Genomic DNA, 17,970 nt, shown 5'->3' on the forward strand with positions numbered 1-17,970 from the left:
TTCCTCCTAGAGACACTCCAGGACATTTCATGTATCATAAACATGGCTTAGACGCCATATTGTTTCTTGATCTATGGGTAGATTATACCAAAGGATTACCGGAAAGTCAAAGGTGGCCCATAGCGGGAACCTGGGATGCAGAGTGCATCATGAAAGTGGAGGAAGAGTTATGGAAAAGAAAGGTCAGACAGTCACAGAAAGACGCTGTTGAGTTATGGCGTAAAGAATCTCATAGACGAACAGAAAAAGCACGTAGACAAGAAGAGAGGAGTAAAGAAAGTTCAAATAAAGTTCAAGAAAATCTATTAATTGAGGAAGGTATCCGAGTGAAATCAGAACAAGTGAATAGACAAAGAAATGCTCTTATGAATGGTATGTATCCCCTTCTAGCCGAAGGACTACCTAAGGCTGCTCCAGAGATACCAAAAGACTTGCCACCCCCGTTATTTCCAATTAAGGTACATCCAAAGGGGCATCCCAGAACCGCAGAAGATGTTTTTCTTTCCTCATATCTAGATGACGCAGCTCCCGAGTATGCTAACGCTGCACCACATAGACCGTCTGGCGGAGGGGTTCAACGTCAGGATCAGGTATCTGTCCCCGTGCAACAGCAAGTCCCGATACAAGCATCGGCAAGCACATCTGTTTCCGCATCTGTCTCCGCAGTCGACTCTACAGGGGTATCGACACCCATAGTTGCTGTGTCACGTTCGGCGAACCCATTCACACCCGACGCCCCAGATGGGGCCACGGGAGGTGCTAGCAGTACTTTCACACCACCTAGAATAAATAAACTTGTTTTTCAAGAGTCAGCACATTCACGTACACCTAAGTTCGTAAATGAACGTACGCTTAAGGAACTCCTTGTAAATTGTAGATATGACCCCGTGGTCGGTAAAGAGGACGAAATGGTCCTGGCATCATTACGTATCAGACGAGCCGCAGAGTATTTAGCAAGGTTACCAGGGATGACTACGCATCTGGATAACATATATCATTTTGTTCAAACAGGACGAGATCCAGGATGTATTAACAGAGCTATGGAATTCCAGAAAGTAGAAATACAGGGGGAACTGTTACGTTTCCTCATAAACTGTGTGATCAGAAATCAAGATCGTCCGGGGGTAGACCGGAATGCAATGCTTATTCTTACAAGATGGAGTCAGAATATATCAGAAGGGAGACACGATAAGCAAAATTGTATAATAGCCATGTGCCGAAAAATACGTAAAGAAATAGAGCGTATTCATGAAGAGAGATTGGGAACAGACGAGTTTGAGCAAGATGAAGTGTCCGAATCAGGGAATTCTGCAAGACAGTCAGAGACCATAGCCTATGTAGGCAGAGGAAGATCTTGTGAAAATACTAGATGTTTTTCTGATCCAATACACTCTGTATGTCCAAATAATAGCAGAACGTATCCGACGCCTGTAATAAATCTGAAATCTCCTGAACATTCGTTTCAAGCCGCAGATAAAATACTACGAGAACGAAGAGGTTACCACCTCCTCGATTCCATAGATGAGCAAGAATTAGCCAGATCAGCCGTTCACTGGATTGTTAGTCCTGAAAAATACGGTGATGAGACCGTAGCACACACGTTTCTCAACCTCAGTACAGATGAACAACGTTTAGCTGGAATCTATATGATTCAGCAACTCCTCATATTATATAAGAGCCAACATGCTGACCCTGGTCCTTTACCTGATATATTAACGGAACTACTCACGAACAGATGGAGAGGTTCTAGTAACAAGCTAATTAAAGAGATATTAGTGTCACGTAAGCAGTATGTCCTTTTTGTAAGTCCGGATTCTCTCTCCTTGCCCCCCAGAGAAAGAGCACCGTACTACATGGATAGACAAAATCCTTTACGGGAAGTGCACCCAATAAAAGGCGAAGACAATGAGTTTCACCGTGTATTTGTTTACACACCCATATCAAAAATGGAATTATTAGAAATGAAGAAAGTAGTACCTAGTCATGACAAAGACCCAGCGGGTTTCCACCGAGAAATTAAAGACATGTTACTGATGGGAGAGTACACCTTTCCTGATATTATGACGATATTAAAGGTGCTTTTGCCTGCTGGCATATATGAAAAACTGAAAGAAAAAGAGTGGGAAGTGGGAGACCAAAAGATAGACTGGACAGCATTAGCAGAGGAAGAAAGGGGCCGAGCTGCAGGTTCAGGGCTCGGGGATAAAGTTAAACTATTACCAGGTTTACTAGTACAGGTACTGCCACGTTTATTAACTACAAAAAAGGAAGATTGGGGTGCAATCACAGCCTGTAAACAAAAGCAAGATGAAGACACAAGCGATTATTATGCTCGATTTGAAAAATGTTTTGGTATAAATAGTGGTATAAAAGCAAGTAGTGACTCATATCCACATTTATTTGTGACAAAATTAGTGGAAAATGCATTGCCTCCAGTGAAGAATAGAATATTGAAATTCGAGAGTACCTGGCAAAGTAACACTCCGTCGCAAATGCTACAAATGTTACAGTATCATCACAATAGAATTAGGGATGAACAAGAACACGAGCATAGACGCATGAAGGATACAAAAATGAAAATGCTAGTTTCTCAGACAGTACCAGCAGATGGTCACAAAAAGGGTGTGACACATTCTGGTGATTCTGCAGTTCCTGTAAAAGGAACCTGCAATTACTGTAAACAACTAGGCCATTATGTACATGATTGTCAAGTCCTGAAACGAAATATAGCTACAGGTATTGCAAAAGAGAGACCACGATTAGTTAGACAAGATCAGAATGAAAAAGGAGCTATGCAGCATGGACAGTCCGTGCCAGTTCAGCAACAGTCTATGCCAGCCTCACAGCAACCCATACAGTTTGTGCCAGCTGCACCACCGTTGCCTGCTACTGCCACACAAACCACAACACAACAAATGTATCAGACTGCACAGTATGAATACCCTGAGTATCAGCGTTACGCATGAACCAGCCTAGAGAGGGAAGTTGACTTACCGCTTATCGAGATTCCGGTAGATCAAGAAGGACCTTATGTACATAGTGAATTATTAGGTCAAGATAGAAAATTCTTACTCGATACAGGGGCAAGTCGAACAACCATAAAACGTAGTGAAGTTCCAGGGGCACCCCTCTCAGGCTCTCAAAATGTTTCCCTTGGTTTTTCAGGAAAACCTATTGTTAATGAAGTATCACAGCCTCTACCACTTACGATAGGACCTTTGACACGAACTACAGATTTATTGCTTACTAAATCATGCCCAGAAAATTTGTTAGGAATTAAGACTCTGAAAGCACTAGGAGCCATAATATGTTGTTCTCCGGAAGGAGTAAGGTTGTTTTTGCGTGATTTTAAAGGTCACTATGTGTCTAGAGACATGGATCCCCGACTACAGATTTTACCAGTACATCTATGGGCACAAGGCCCTACGGATGTTGGCTGCATGAACATTACACCCTATCGAGTTACATTGAAAGCAGGAGTGGTACTACCACGAATGCGACAATACAAGTTACCGCATGATGCTGTAGTGGCTTTGTTGAAAATCATTGATGAGCTAATTGCCCAGGGAGTAGTTGTAGAAACAGACTCCAATGTATGTAATTCACCGATAATTCCGATTCTTAAACGAACTGATCCTACTGCCCCACCAGTGTACCGATTGGTTATTGATTTGCGTGAACTAAACAAGTGTATTGTACCACAATTCCCTGTGGTCCCTGATATATCATCATTGTTGACAGCAATTGATTCCGAAGCAACATTCTTTACTGTAATTGATCTCAAGAATGCCTTTTTCAGCGTCCCAATAGATCCGGAAAGCCAATACTTGTTCGGATTCAGTTTAAATGGGCGCAGCTTTAAATTCTCACGCGCTCCCCAAGGATTTACAGAAAGCCCCAGCATCTACAGCCAAGCACTGAAACGAGAACTTGACAGTATACACATGCCAGTCAATACTGCACTGCTTCAATATGTCGATGATCTGCTGATCACCGCGAGAAGCGAGCCAGAATGTGAAAAAGCTTCTCTGACAGTTTTACATTTCCTAGCCGACAAGGGGCACAAGGTGTCCCCTTCTAAGCTGCAATTCTGTGTTCAGCGAGTTATTTATCTTGGTCACTCGCTGTCCAAGGAGGGAAGGCAGCTTACACCCGATCGCATCCAGTTAATTGCTAACATGTCAATACCCCAGACACAAAAGGAAGTGCGGGCTTTCATAGGCCTCACTTCATATTGTAGGCAGTGGATCCCTCAGTACACATTTCTAGCAAAACCACTCATTCAGTTAACCACACAGGAGGCAGTCACATCGACTGTTCTCCCTTGGACTCAGGAACATACACAAGCTTTTGAAAGCCTAAAGGAAGCTTTATGTCAAGCACCTGTTTTAGCAACACCATGTTATAGCAAACCTTTTACACTCTTTATTACAGAACGCGAAGGTACTGCCTTGTCAGTACTCACTCAGGATCAAGCAGGATCACGCAAGCCATGTGCTTATTTTTCCAGTACATTAGATCCCGTAGCTCAGGCTTTGCCTGCGTGCCTGAAATCAGTGGCAGCGACAGCTTTAGCAATCAGACAAAGCGATGCCATAGTATTAGGACACCCATTGACAGTTCAAGTACCACATGCAGTAGAGGTTCTTGTGAACCGAACACAAACACAACACTTGACCATAGCAAGACTTACCGGTTATGAACTAACATTGTTTCAACCACACATAGAGATCCGACGGTGTAATACATTGAATCCTGCTACACTATTACCTGTAATTGGAACAGACCCACTAGCTCATGATTGTGTTGAAATCATTGAAATAAAGACGAAACCTAGACAAGACTTGACAGACGTTCCATTGTTAGATCCAGACCTGACGTTGTATGTAGACGGATCATGCATGAGAGCAAGTACAGGAGATTTAGTGGCCGCGTATGCAGTCACAACAGACACTGAAGTTATTGAGACACATTGTATAGATACTCTGTCAGCCCAAGCAGCAGAACTTATTGCTCTAACGCAAGCCTGTATTCAAGCCACAAATAAAAAAGTTAATGTATACACTGACTCACGTTATGCATTCGGAGTTGTACACGACTTCGGCGTGCTGTGGCGAGAGAGAGGTTATCTAACGTCCCATGGTGCCCACATTCAGCACGGACCCCTCATTCATGCCTTGTTAGACGCAATACATCTACCCACTGCTATATCAATTATGAAATGTAAAGCACACACGAAGGTTACTGATACCATTTCTCAAGGCAATGATTTAGCTGACAGAACAGCTAAACAGACTGCTCAGAATCGCACATTAGACATGACAAAGCCAATAGTTCAGACACCAACACAGTGTATGACAATTAAGGATCCCACACTTGACGTAATTGACATACAGACACATGCCACAGCAGAAGAAATAAAGAAATGGACTGAACTAGGAGGGATCCAGACAGATCAAGGATGGATGACGAAGGAGAAATCTGTATGGTTTCTCCCTGATTCCATGGTTCAAGCCATTATAGCTACAGTTCACAGTCCAGCACATTTAGGAGAGAAGGCTATGCTAGACAGCATTCAGCACATTTGGTTCAACAAACATTTACGAGCAGCAGCTAAACAAAAAGTTCGTACCTGTATGATATGTTGTCAGTTTAATCCAGGAAAGAGTGTTCCCGTAGAGCAGGGTGGATTTCAGCCTCCTGACCATCCTTTTGAAGTCCTCCAGATGGATTATATTCAGATGGAACGTTGTCGAGGATTCAAATATGTCCTCGTAGTTGTCTGCGCTCTCTCCCGTTGGACAGAGGCGTATCCCGTATCAGATTACACTGCCCCGACTACTGCCAAGCAGCTAGTTCGAGAATTCTTCCCACGGTACGGTTTACCACGTGTTGTATATTCAGATAACGGTCAGCCTTTCTCATCCGAATTAATGAAACATGTCTCACTCTTGTTGGGATATCAGTGGAAATTCCACTGTGTCCGACACCCCGAGGCAGCAGGTCTCGTAGAAAGACATAACCAGACACTGAAAATCAGACTGTCCAAAATATGTAGAGAGAAAGGTGTCGACTGGATAGTAGCATTACCAGTTGCACTCTTTTACATGAGAATGGTAGCACACTCTAGAACAGGGCTATCCCCGTATGAGGTGATCTTTGGTAGACCACCGAATATGTGGGGGACGCCTATACCACGTAAAATAACTGATGTTGACTGTAATATGCTGACAGATTACCTGGCTTCCTTGATGTCTGCACTACAATCTTCTCGTTCACAGGTAGCTGCAGCCTTTCCCGACAACACTGAGGCGAAACCCCATGACGTTGTTCCGGGTAATCTTGTCTTTGTGAGAAACTTCGACAGGAAAAGTCAATTGGAGCCCAGGTGGAAAGCACCCAAGTTGGTCCTGTTGACCACAAGAACAGCCGTGAAGATCGAGGGACGAAAAGGGTGGATTCATTCCAGTCACGTCAAAAAATTTCATGGACTACCTTCAGATATAGACACTGTGCCCTGCACTCCCTCACAGACTGATTCAAAACTTCCTTTTGTTGAACAGAATGACTCTCAGTGCTATAAACAGAAACTCAGGTCCAGATCTAAACTGTCGGACGATTTGATTGTTTAAGTCCTCTCCAAGGTGAAGCGGTTGAATCTGTCCCGACATGTACCCCTTAGGTCTGAATCATGTAGAGTCCAGAATCATAATGAAACGACATGCTTATTGTAAATTACTGCGTAACCACTGTATTGTGACTTTATTAATTTTGTCTTCCTTGAGTTTTTTAATAGTTACTGCAAGTATATTGTTGCATATGTATTATCCTGTTTCTAAACGTGTTTTCAATATAACTGATGAACATTCTTTTAGTGACCTACCGCCACATGAATTATCTTATAGACTTGCGCTGCGCAATAACACATTCATTAGTATGTTACATCATTCCCATCAGACTAGTAATGCGACCAATTGTTGGGTGTGTGGCCGACTTCCTCCCTATCAGAATAACAAAGGAGTTCTGCCTTTCTTTCCACATCCATTCACACACAATGGCTCCTGTGGAGCATGGTTTAGTTTATTAAATTCCATAGACCCAGACACAGCAGTTTATCAACAACATTGGATATGGGGAAATCTGAATCTAGTTTTATTCAAAGTCTGTCACCCTAATAAGGAGGGTCACCCCAGTAGAACAGGAACTGATTTAGAAAATGAAGTGTATAAATTAGGTAATTTTACGCCTAATCTTATGATTCTGAATGTCAAATCCGAAGTTGAACTAATTCTGCCCACTATGTCAGTATTTCCAGTTAAGGGTGAATTATGTGTAAGAAAAGTTGGTTCCATACATATGGGCCATAGCCAATGCGTTACTACAGTAGAATATAGTGATCAAGGCAAATCTTCATTTAGAGCTTCTCGCCATTCTTACTTCATATGTGGTCAGACGGCATATATGCGTCTGCCTCTAGATTGGGATGGTACCTGTTACATAGCATTCCTTTTGCCACCTGTTTTCCTAGCTCCTCCTGATTATTATCGAGATGTTCATTTAGTACACAATAGAGAGCAAAGAGATCTCCCAGTTGTCGATTATACTGAGACAGCATGGGACAAGTATGTAGATTTCAATAAAGGTATCTTTCCCTATATAGGTACAATATCAAATAGTAAGCTGATACGCAGACTCACCAAGACTCTTGAAGCTGTAGTAAACGAGACTATAGCCGCCCTAGGCAATCTGACAGAGGAACAATCAGTGATGAGAATTGTTGTTCTCCAGAATCGTCTTGTCCTTGACGTCATCCTGGCCGATAGGGGCGGAGCTTGTAGGGTCATCGGATCCAGCTGCTGTATATTCATACCAGAGAATTCGCCATCTGTATATAAAGCTATAACACGCCTTCATAAGATTGTAAGCCAGATACACGAGAATCCAGGCACTTGGACGTGGTCCGGGTGGTTTTGGAGTGTGATATCAGCCTGGGGATGGAGAGTTTTATCCTTCCTAGGTATTGGCCTTCTTATGCTCTTCAGTTGTTGTCTATGCCTGCAATGTGGACCAGCGATTTGTGGTCTGTGTGCCACATCATGCATTCCATATCACAATTCTCGTTCAAAATACCGGAAGAAGAAGGAAGAAGAAATGATGCTCCATGAGCAAATCAATGGAATGATGAAGATTGATGTCTCGTGAAGGGCAAGAAGGGGACAAGGAGGGAATGTGGAAATATGGATTTTCCTGATCAGTTATGTCCCCTATCTTGGACCCCAACGGTTCTATATGCATGTTACAAGTACATGTATGTTCCCTCCAGTTCCAGTTTCTAAGACGCAAACATATGTGTGTCTACCGTCAAACATGTTCTCTGTCAGATCCGCCATCAATGGGCTGGATATTCGATTCCTAAGTATGAAAGGCCACCGACTTTATATGGCTAAGTTACTTCATTTTTACAGTTCAGGCGAGTAGGCCCGATTCTGTCCTCAAAGCCTTTCCCTGCTCTCTGTCTCTGACAGCTTCAGCTTGAGCTCGCATCTGTATCCATGAACTTTGTCCTACTCCCTGTGCAGCTAACGGTGCCTGCCTCGGCCAGTTTTCGCCTGTCTGCCAAGAAGTTGTATTTCACCTTCGAATTATCTATTTTGCTCTCCAGCCGATGCATTCCTGTCCAGTGATTTAGGTAAACATTTCCTTTAGCTCACAAGCAAAGGACTCAGCCTTTCCGTCCTCCTGCAAGTGATTCATAGCCCTGTTGCCATGGAAAGTTTTCTGCCCCTCGCATCTCATATAGACACTTAGACGCTTGTACACGTACACAGTCAGTATAGAATAGATTCTGTCCGAGAGTCTCTTCCCTTGTGGATAACACAGTTCTTTAAACATAGGATGTTAGATATGATTTGGGATTAGGTTGACTTGACCCCAGACTTCTCGTCTCCACATGTAGAGTTAAATGTCAAGTCCCCTTCACCCCCTAGTTGCACGTCAATTACACGTCATGCTGCCGCGCGCGCATCTATGCCAAGTATTATCTTATAGATCCACCTATGTCTGATAATTCTAACCAATCATGTTTCTTTTATTCCTTATTACGCCTAGTTTCGATTATGTCACTGTTTTGTCACTTTTCTTATCAAATGTTACGCCTTCTACATTCGTTTCATTGTAATGAACTTATTATAAAAATACATGTCTGTTAATAAATTATTGTACTTCACTTCCTGAACCTTCGTGGTGACGGAACCTGAGGGCCGCGACTCGAGTCGGCCATTTTGAATAAAGCCCATTAGAAAACCTCTTATACCACAGATTCTGCCTCTTGTTATTTTGAGCTATTTACTTTAATTTAAGATTCCGCATGAAATTCAGTCCGGTAATATTTATTTTATTTACCACAACTTGGTGGGTCGGGGCAAGGTGCAACCCCTCCAGGCCAAGATTGAAACTATCATGGCCTGGGAACCCCCAAGACTCAGACGGAGGTCCGAGCCTTTCTGGGCCTCACCGGCTATTACCGACGCTTCGTCAAGGGGTATGGTACAATCGTGGCTCCCTTGACTGAGCTCACTTCTAAAAAGCACCCTCGAAGGGTAATCTGGACCGAGGGGTGTCAACACGCCTTTGACACCTTGAAAAAGGCAATGTGTGCGGCACCTGTCCTCAGGGCCTCACTTCTCCAAGGAATTCATCGTCCAAACGGATGCGTCGGAGCATGGCATCGGGGCAGTGCTGTCGCAACTCAATGAGGAGGGTCTGGACCAACCTGTGGTTTTCCTATCCAGGAGACTACTCCCCCGGGAACAGAGGTGGAGTGCGATTGAGAGGGAGGCTTTTGCGGTGGTGTGGGCCCTGAAGAAGCTGCGGCCATACCTGTTTGGCTCGCACTTCCTAGTTCAGACCGACCACCGGCCCCTCAGGTGGCTGATGCAAATGAGGGGCGAGAACCCTAAGTTGTTAAGGTGGTCCATCTCCCTACAGGGAATGGACTTTAGGGTGGAACATCGCCCAGGAGTGGACCACGCCAATGCCGACGGTCTCACAAGGTACTTCCGCCTTAGTGAGGAGAACTCCCAAGGGATTGGGTAGCTTCCCCCACTTTCAGCTGGGGGGGGGGGACGCGTGTTAGACCTGCCAGTCCTTTGGCTGTTCCCTCCTTATTTTTTTTTCTTTTACCCTCCAATTTTTTCTGTCTACTAGTCACTTTTTGGTGTGGACGTAGAGGCACTGGGTGCCCATTCTCACCAATTGAGGGTGAGGCACAAGGTGCTTCTCCAAAATGGAGGGTGGATGAGGTCTCCTCTACAAAATGGTGGCCTACACTGTCACCTCAGAACCTGGGCCATAGGCTGTCATGAGGGGTTCCAGAACCTTCTGGGTCACTCTGGCTAGTCAGGGCCCAGGCTATATATAGGGGTGAGGGGCGGCGGCCATTTTGTGCAGTAGGTGTGAGGTGAGGTAGTCAGGAGCCAGGCACCTGAGTAGGGAGGTGGGTGTGCTAGAGGGGGGAACTGACCGTACCTAGGGCCTGCTTTTCCCCCCCAGTCGACACTGCCCCCTACCTTGTGACCCAACCCTGCCACTAGCCTCGGACCGTGGGGAACAAGCCTACTTTATGGGCTATTTGCCTAGTTAGGACTTCTAAAGGGACTAGGGACAGGAAGTTCCATCACTGGCCCAAAGTCTTTATATCCCTGGAGTATGCCAGACCTTGTAATTGACAGCTGTTCTGGAATGGGTAGAAACGTGACTGGCGCCACAGATCTGGGGAAACTGGCTGTCCGGGATGATTGCCCAGAGCTGTAGATCACCCCCTTTAAGTTGAGCCACCCCTGCTGGAGATTCCATAAGGAGACCCTTACCGCTGTGGCCTGGGGTCCGCTGGACCATTTCTCCTGTCACCTGGGGCCGTGAGAGGGACTGGGGCCCCGTCGCTGCCTTTGTGATTGGAAACGCGGTCCTCTGTGAGGAGAGCGCACCGCCGAGGTTTCCTGTGGGCCGCACTAGGCCTGAAGTCCTGTTACTCAGATCACATGACGGGGGGGCGGGCTGCGAGACACCACCCCCGCCGCTGCCTGGGTTGCTGACTGGGCTGTGCTCTCGCAGGTCGCGTTGCGTAGGCGACTGCGGGCGCGAGCCAGGACGAGTGAGGAGCAGACCTCTGCCCTTCAAACCACCCTCCTGCTGAACTGCCACGGGAGAAAGGCCCTCGGCCCGGACATCGCCGGGAGGCCAAGGAACCCGCGCAAGGGCCTATGACTGGCCGAAGAGTAAGGTAACCCCAGGGGAGGGCGGGAGACCCGAGTGAGGCCCATAGCCGCCCCTCCCCTGGGTTAGGGACAGGGGAATCACCCGTCATCGAGCCTGCGGGGCTGGGACTGAAGAGACGAGGGTCTGGTGGGAGTCAGGGGTATGCCAACAACAGTGTCAAACCCCTGAGCAGCATAATATTTACTGATTTTGCCAACAGTGTCAAACCCCTGAGCAGCATAATATTTATTGATTTTGCCAACAACAGTGTCAACGCCCTGAGCAGCCTAATATTTATTGATTTTACCCACAGCAGTGTCAATGCCCTGTGCAGCATAATACTTATGGACCCTATTTACAGCTATGATAATGCTATGTGCCGAATAATGTCCTATTACTTACCGGTAATCTTCATTACTCCTGGTCCCGTAGTCCTCGTCCCATTCCTCACTAATTGGAGATTACTATCTCCGCGCCAGAAAAAAAAGCCGGGAGTATATAAGCGGTACCAGCCCAGCATGCAGCCTGAAAATACCAAGCCAACAACCGGAAGGCCGGCCGCCAGGGAGGGAGGGAAGTAAGGAATGGGACGAGGACTACGGGACCAGGAGTAATGAAGATTACCGGTAAGTAATAGGACATTACCCCCAGGTTCCTCCGTCCTCGTCCCATTCCTCACTAATTGGAGAATACCAAAGCAGAGAACCCGGTCTTCCGGAACACCACCAACGCCAAGGGCACCAGACCGAAAAGTGGCACCCCAGAGGAGCAAAAGGAGCCCACAAGAAGAACGCAGGAAGGAGCACCCAACCAAGCACGCCCCCAACCAAGCGGACACCCAGAGCCAAGCCCCCAATGGACCCCCCAGGCAAGCCCCGCACCCAGAAGCAAGACCCAAGGGAACTCCCAGAGGGGCAGAAAGAGAAACCACCCCTCGAACCACCAGGGAAAGGGATCCCCGAAGAAGCTGAAGCGCCCCCAATGGAGCAACCCAGCCAGGAGGGCAAACAACCCGGGAGAAAAACCACCAAGGGAGAAGCCCACAGCCCCAGGCACCACCAAGCAGCCGCCTCAACAGGGACAAAACAGTACAGCTCGGACCAACGCTCAAGAGCGCTCGAGAGCAGGCCGCACAGGGAGACAGGCCAAAGGCCCAGAAAGGAATACAGCAGGGTAAGACAGAGAGCGAACCCCCCAGAACAGGGAAGAAGGCGACCCACAGCCGGACCAACCCACAAAATACCACACCAAGAGGCGAGGGGAAGGAAGAGGAGAACGAAGAGGCACGCCAAACTCAGAGAAACACCGAACGCGACCAACCACAGGACCAACCCCAACACACCAGGGGAAGCCACCCGCAGAGCCACAAAGACCGAAGAGGAAGGAACCCGACAAGAAAACAGGCACCGACCCAGAGCAACAACCAGGAAGAAAGGGGCCAAGGCATCCAGACAAGGCCCCCCCCCCCACACATCGATCAACAGCCGACAACCACGGCAAAAGGAACCGGAGGCACAGAAACCCACAGAAGGCCCAGGCCAAAAGGCAGGAAAGACAAGCCGCCAACCCCAGCAGAGACACCGGTCGGCCGCAGCCAAGGCCGCCACACCGGGAGAAGAAAACCCGGGCACAGGAACCAGCCAGAGGCCAGGACCGAGGCAACCACAAGCAGGATACACAGGGACCCGAACCCAGGAACCCACCCAAGCAAGGCCCGGGAGAGCAACAAGCACCACCCAAAGCAGACTCCACACACGGCCAGCGAACAGCCAGGAGAGAACAACCAAGGGTCGAACACAGAACCAGGGAAACAAACCCCAGAACCGGGAAGAAGGAACCCCCACCAACCAAGTGCCGACCCACAGGTCAGGAGGACACCAAGGAACCACCCAAGGCAAACCCCAAGAAGGGCAAAACAGGAAGAGAACAAGGAGGCCAACAGCCCAACAACGCATGCAGGCCAGAAGACCAAAAAAAAAACTATCTGGAAAAAAAACAAGCCAGCCAGCCCGGAGGATCCCAAAACGGAGCAACAGAACCCGAAAGGAGAGGCAAAGGGCCAACCGACCCAACCCCAAAAACCCCAACCAAGAAGGGGCCCAGGGACCGGCACCGAAGCAAGCCAAGCCACCAAGAGAGGAGAAGCAGCCGGGGGACAGAGAGGGAGACCGGCAAGCCAAAACCGGCAACCAACAGAAAAGGTCACATAGCACCAGCCAGGCGCAAAGGAGCAGCACAGGAAAGTACACCGGACCAACCCGGCACCCAGACCAACAGGGCCAGAACCACCGGCCAGCAAGAGGCCCAAAAGCACCAGGGAACGAGCGGCCAGGGAAGAACCCAGGCATGGACCCCGCAAAGGAAGGCCAAAAACAAAGACCGGAAGGTAGCAAACGCCACAGAGGCAGAGCGGAGGCCCCAGCAGCACCCCCCGGAACCCCCCAGGCACCCCCAAACCAAAGGAGAGGAGCCCGGAGAAACTAAAGGCGCACGACCTTCGGGGGGGAGCGGGAAACTTACCCAAAAAGGGAAGAACAAACAACGCAGAGCCAGCAAGAGCAACGGCCACAGACACCACAGGCCGCACGGGAGCGGGAAACGCACAAGCCCAATGACACGCCCACAGGGGGAAAACCACAGCCGCAGGGCCCAGGCATAGCCAACCACCAGCACAAGGCCGAAAAAGGGGAGCGGGGACGCAGAAACGCGGCCCACACATTAGGGGAGGCAGACACCAGACCACAACCGGCAGCCTCACCAACAAAACCACCGGCCAAGCCCAAGAAAAGGCACGGCGAGGAGGACACCGGGAGTGGCACCCACAAGCCGGAAAGAAGGGCACAGGGCAGCCCGAACCCACAAACAGGGAGTGGCGCAGAAGCAGCGCACCCAATAAACCAAGGATCCACCCAGGCAGAAGCCAAGGAAGACCCACCACACCCAGCCACCACAGGAGGCAAAAGGAGCGGCAGCGAGAGGCAAACGACCCCAAGCCACAAAGAAGAGACACAAGGGGAAAGGAAACCACAAAGGAAACCAAACCCACCAGCCAACCCAGCGCAACCCAACACAGCACAAGGCAAGAGGTAAGAGGCAAGCGGCAACACCAGCCAGAAAGCCCACCAGGGGCCACACCAGGACAGCCCTGGAGCCCACAGCCAACCAAGGCCAAGAACAACCGCGACAGAGGGAGGGCACAACAGACCCCCCCCCTCCCCCCCCCCCGGAAACCCAAGAAACAGGGAGGCCGGAAGCACCAAGGACCCCGACGCAGGATGCAAGAAGCAACCCAGCCAAACACAAGCAGGGGCCAAGCGCAAGAGCAGAGGGGCCGCAGTCGGGGGAATACCGGGGGGCCGCAGGCCCATCTCCCCGACCCACAACCAGCACGAACCTCACCCACAGGGAACCCGCCGGGGAAGGAGCCCACCAACCCAGGCAGGAGGGCACGCCGGAGGGCAGGAGAGGAGCGAACGCAAGGGCACCGGCGCGCCCAGCCGCAATACCAAGACATGACCAGGCGCCAGCAGGGAGGAAAGGCCACAGGCCAGGAAACCCCACACAGCGAAGCCCAGAGCACCGGCCAGGCACAGGGGGGCAGAAAGAAACAAGGCACCCCGAGCACGGGCCATACCAACACCCCCGGAAGGACGCAAGAAGTGCCCAGCAGCAGGAGCCACAGGCAGGCACCCAGAGAGGCACGCACCAGGCCCGAATCCACAAGAACAGGCAGGAACCAACAGGGCGGACAGGCAGTAGGCGGAAGAAGCCGGGCAACAGGCAACCAAGGCGGAAATCCAACCAGGCACCAACCAGGGGGAACAGAAGCACGCAGGGCAGGAAGGCCGGAAGCCCACAGGCCAGAGGAACAAACCAGGCCGAACCTCACCCAAAAACGAAAAGCCCAGGAGAGCAGAAGCGTGCACCGGGGAGCGGGCGGACGGCCACAGCACCCGCCAGCCCCGTCACACCCCCAGCAGCGGAAAACAGGGAGCCAAGGCCGCAGGCCAGTACAGCAGAAGAGCGCAGCACAGGGAAGAAAGAAATGCGGCACCCACCAGGGGGACAGGCCAATACCACCAAACAGAGACCGTCCCCCAACCCCCCGCCCAGACGCCATCCAGCAAGAAGCGCCGAGCAAGGGGAAAACAAGGAGGACAGGGAACCCACAACCTTCAAATCCATCTTTCACGCTTTACTATCTGCATCGATATATAGTTAATAAACAAAGAAACATCATTGTAAGGTGTAGCTCTGTTGCTGGCCCAGCGCATTGAGTATTTTTTGAGAACCTACAAACTCTATATATCACCACAACCAGAAGGGTCAGTTGGACTTAATAGTATATTGCATTTGTAATCGGGGAGCATCACAAGTTACAGTTGAAACGGTTGACATATATTGCTGCTTTTTGTACTCATTTTCGCTTTATTTCAATAGTTCATTTATTTGAGAAAACATTGAAGGAGCTACGCAAATGACCCCTTTTTTAATTCTGAATTTTATCAACTTTTCAAAAACTTATAGCTTACCGGGATAACACATGGATTTCACACGTTTCCCCCACAAACTGCAAGTAGGCTAAAACTACAAAAGTTAGGAAAAATGTACTACCTCTTTTTTTTTTAAAATGCAAAAACGGTGGCAAACAGAAACAAATTATACAACGCCGCTTGTTCCTCAAAGCTGGAAAGATGGTACTCCTAGGACAGGATTTTTTTTTTTTTTTACCCGTTTTGCATAATACTTTTTACCCCAACTTTCCTACAAAAAAACTAAATTTTAAAACATTTTGGCCAACTTTGTTATTCCCTCCACTGAAATCTACAAACGGTGGATACCTATAAAAGGCACGCAAAAATGTCATGGAAGAATCATTATGTGGAAAAAAATGAAGGCTTACATACAAACAATCCCTAACATCCAAAAAGGATTTATATCAGTGAGGGAATGCTCTAGCAGTCAAGCGGTTAACTAACCAACGTGTTTTGAGAGTTGCTGCTTAAAATATGTCAACTGACTCAACTTGACTATCTGCATGGTGCCCCATACTTGCTGTTAAAGTAACTGGTCTCTGGCTACTGCACAGGCGGGGTTCGTTGGATGGCGTTCTAGAAGACAGTGTTGTTATAGGACGTGTTCTTTGAACGGTATCTATCGTAGAAGACAGGCTGAACGGTTGGCGCAGTAAACGTTTAACATCTATATGTGATTTCGGAGGATTTCTTACCATTACAAATCTCGAGGGCGCTGCTAATCAGCAACAGATGTGTTACAAACACTGTACACCGTCTGTGTGTCTCCGCCTGGGCGGTGCGACTGCGAGATGCATTCATTGTTGGATGCAGCGGAAGATAGGCAGGGCGTCCCAGCGTAACTCCCTTCCAACGCCCGACGTGGAACGTAAAGACCTGTGAAAAACCCCGTACGTCACTCAAGGCCTCATAAGTGCAGATTTTAACGAAAGGTTACGCCAATCAGATGGCAATGTCGTACATCTTACTGGACACTTCACGGTTAGTCTGTGCGTCACTGTTTTGTTTCGCGAGTCGAGGACCAGCTGGTTACCGAATTGGGCTAAATGCAAGATTACCTTTGTGGCCTTGTGACGGCCATGTTGGAACGGTGCAGTCTTGAACAAAACTACGGACAGCAGGAGATCGAACTAATCCATCAAAGGAAACAGACGAGTCCACGATTTACTAAGCGTATCTCAGACTGAGTACCTCCGAGTATTGAGGTACACTCTAAGCCGGTCCTGCCATTCGAAGCAATAACACGTTGGCTTCCTTAAACCTTTTCTTATCAGCGAAATCGTGTAGGGTGCCTCTTGGTCCTAGGGTTTCCACCTTTCCTAGGGGAAAAATACATTTTGAGACATTTCGTAGGGAAACATACCGGTCATTTGTCAACGTTTTACGTTTCTGCAAGGTCCCAGACTCGATTCGTAAATGGAATTTATGGCTGTATTAATTTTAACGTGACCGTGCTGTCATTGTTTAATTCTTAGTCTGAAGTAATTTAAGCAATTATCTAACACATTTTATTAGTGCCAATATCGGCAACAGTAATCAGTTATCATGCAGCAAAATACCTCAATAAACCACACAACACCTTGTTAGTGGAGAAAATTGCTGCAGGTTTATTTGCATAACAAATATGCCAACATGGTGAGTTATTTTACGGGCGATCCCAGGGCAGGCCAACCCTTATGCCGCCTGCCTGCCTGATGGGCCAAATTACACCGTGGCCGTCGCCAATCGGTGTTTACCAATTACTGGGAGGGGCCACCCCTCCCATCAGTGGACCACCAGTCCACTCCCTTACTCATGCCCCCCAAAAGGTGGGCGCAGCGTTCCAGGCAGCCCCCGGTTGCTCAGACCCACAACCGTAGTTCTTCCAGGGGACAACGCTAAGACATCCTTGGGTATCCTTGGCTTAGCACCCTTGTTGTGCTGCTGCTTAAAGTACCGATCGGTATCTTGCAGACTCTGGATCGCCCTGTAACTCCTTCACAGCTCTGGGAGTGGCCCCCGTCACAACCAGGGCCCCCCCACCAAGGCATATATTCCTACTTACATCCTGATGCTTCCAAGGCCTCCCCCAGGTCTAGTAAGAATAAGTCCATGCCCAACCCGTGGACTTGGCATGGTGTAAACCATGTCTGAGAAAGCCAAATCCCCTTTGCTCCGTGAATTTATGCATGGCGCGGTT

General features: G+C 48.6%; 1 protein-coding gene across 1 annotated transcript in view; it reads right to left on the bottom strand.

Moving 5' to 3' along the window:
- Positions 1 to 16,592, bottom strand: part of LOC146784520 (disintegrin and metalloproteinase domain-containing protein 9-like) — a 1,652,657-nt gene extending 1,636,065 nt beyond the window's left edge. The window contains exon 1 of the mRNA XM_085632972.1: positions 16,487 to 16,592. Within this exon, the coding sequence (XP_085489098.1) occupies positions 16,487 to 16,592 (106 nt within the window). The remainder of the gene's footprint in view (positions 1 to 16,486) is intronic.
- Between the last annotated feature and the right edge of the window lie 1,378 nt (positions 16,593 to 17,970).

Source organism: Triturus cristatus, chromosome 11 (assembly GCF_964204655.1).
Source record: "Triturus cristatus chromosome 11, aTriCri1.1, whole genome shotgun sequence".
In the NCBI taxonomy this organism is placed as follows: domain Eukaryota; kingdom Metazoa; phylum Chordata; class Amphibia; order Caudata; family Salamandridae; genus Triturus; species Triturus cristatus.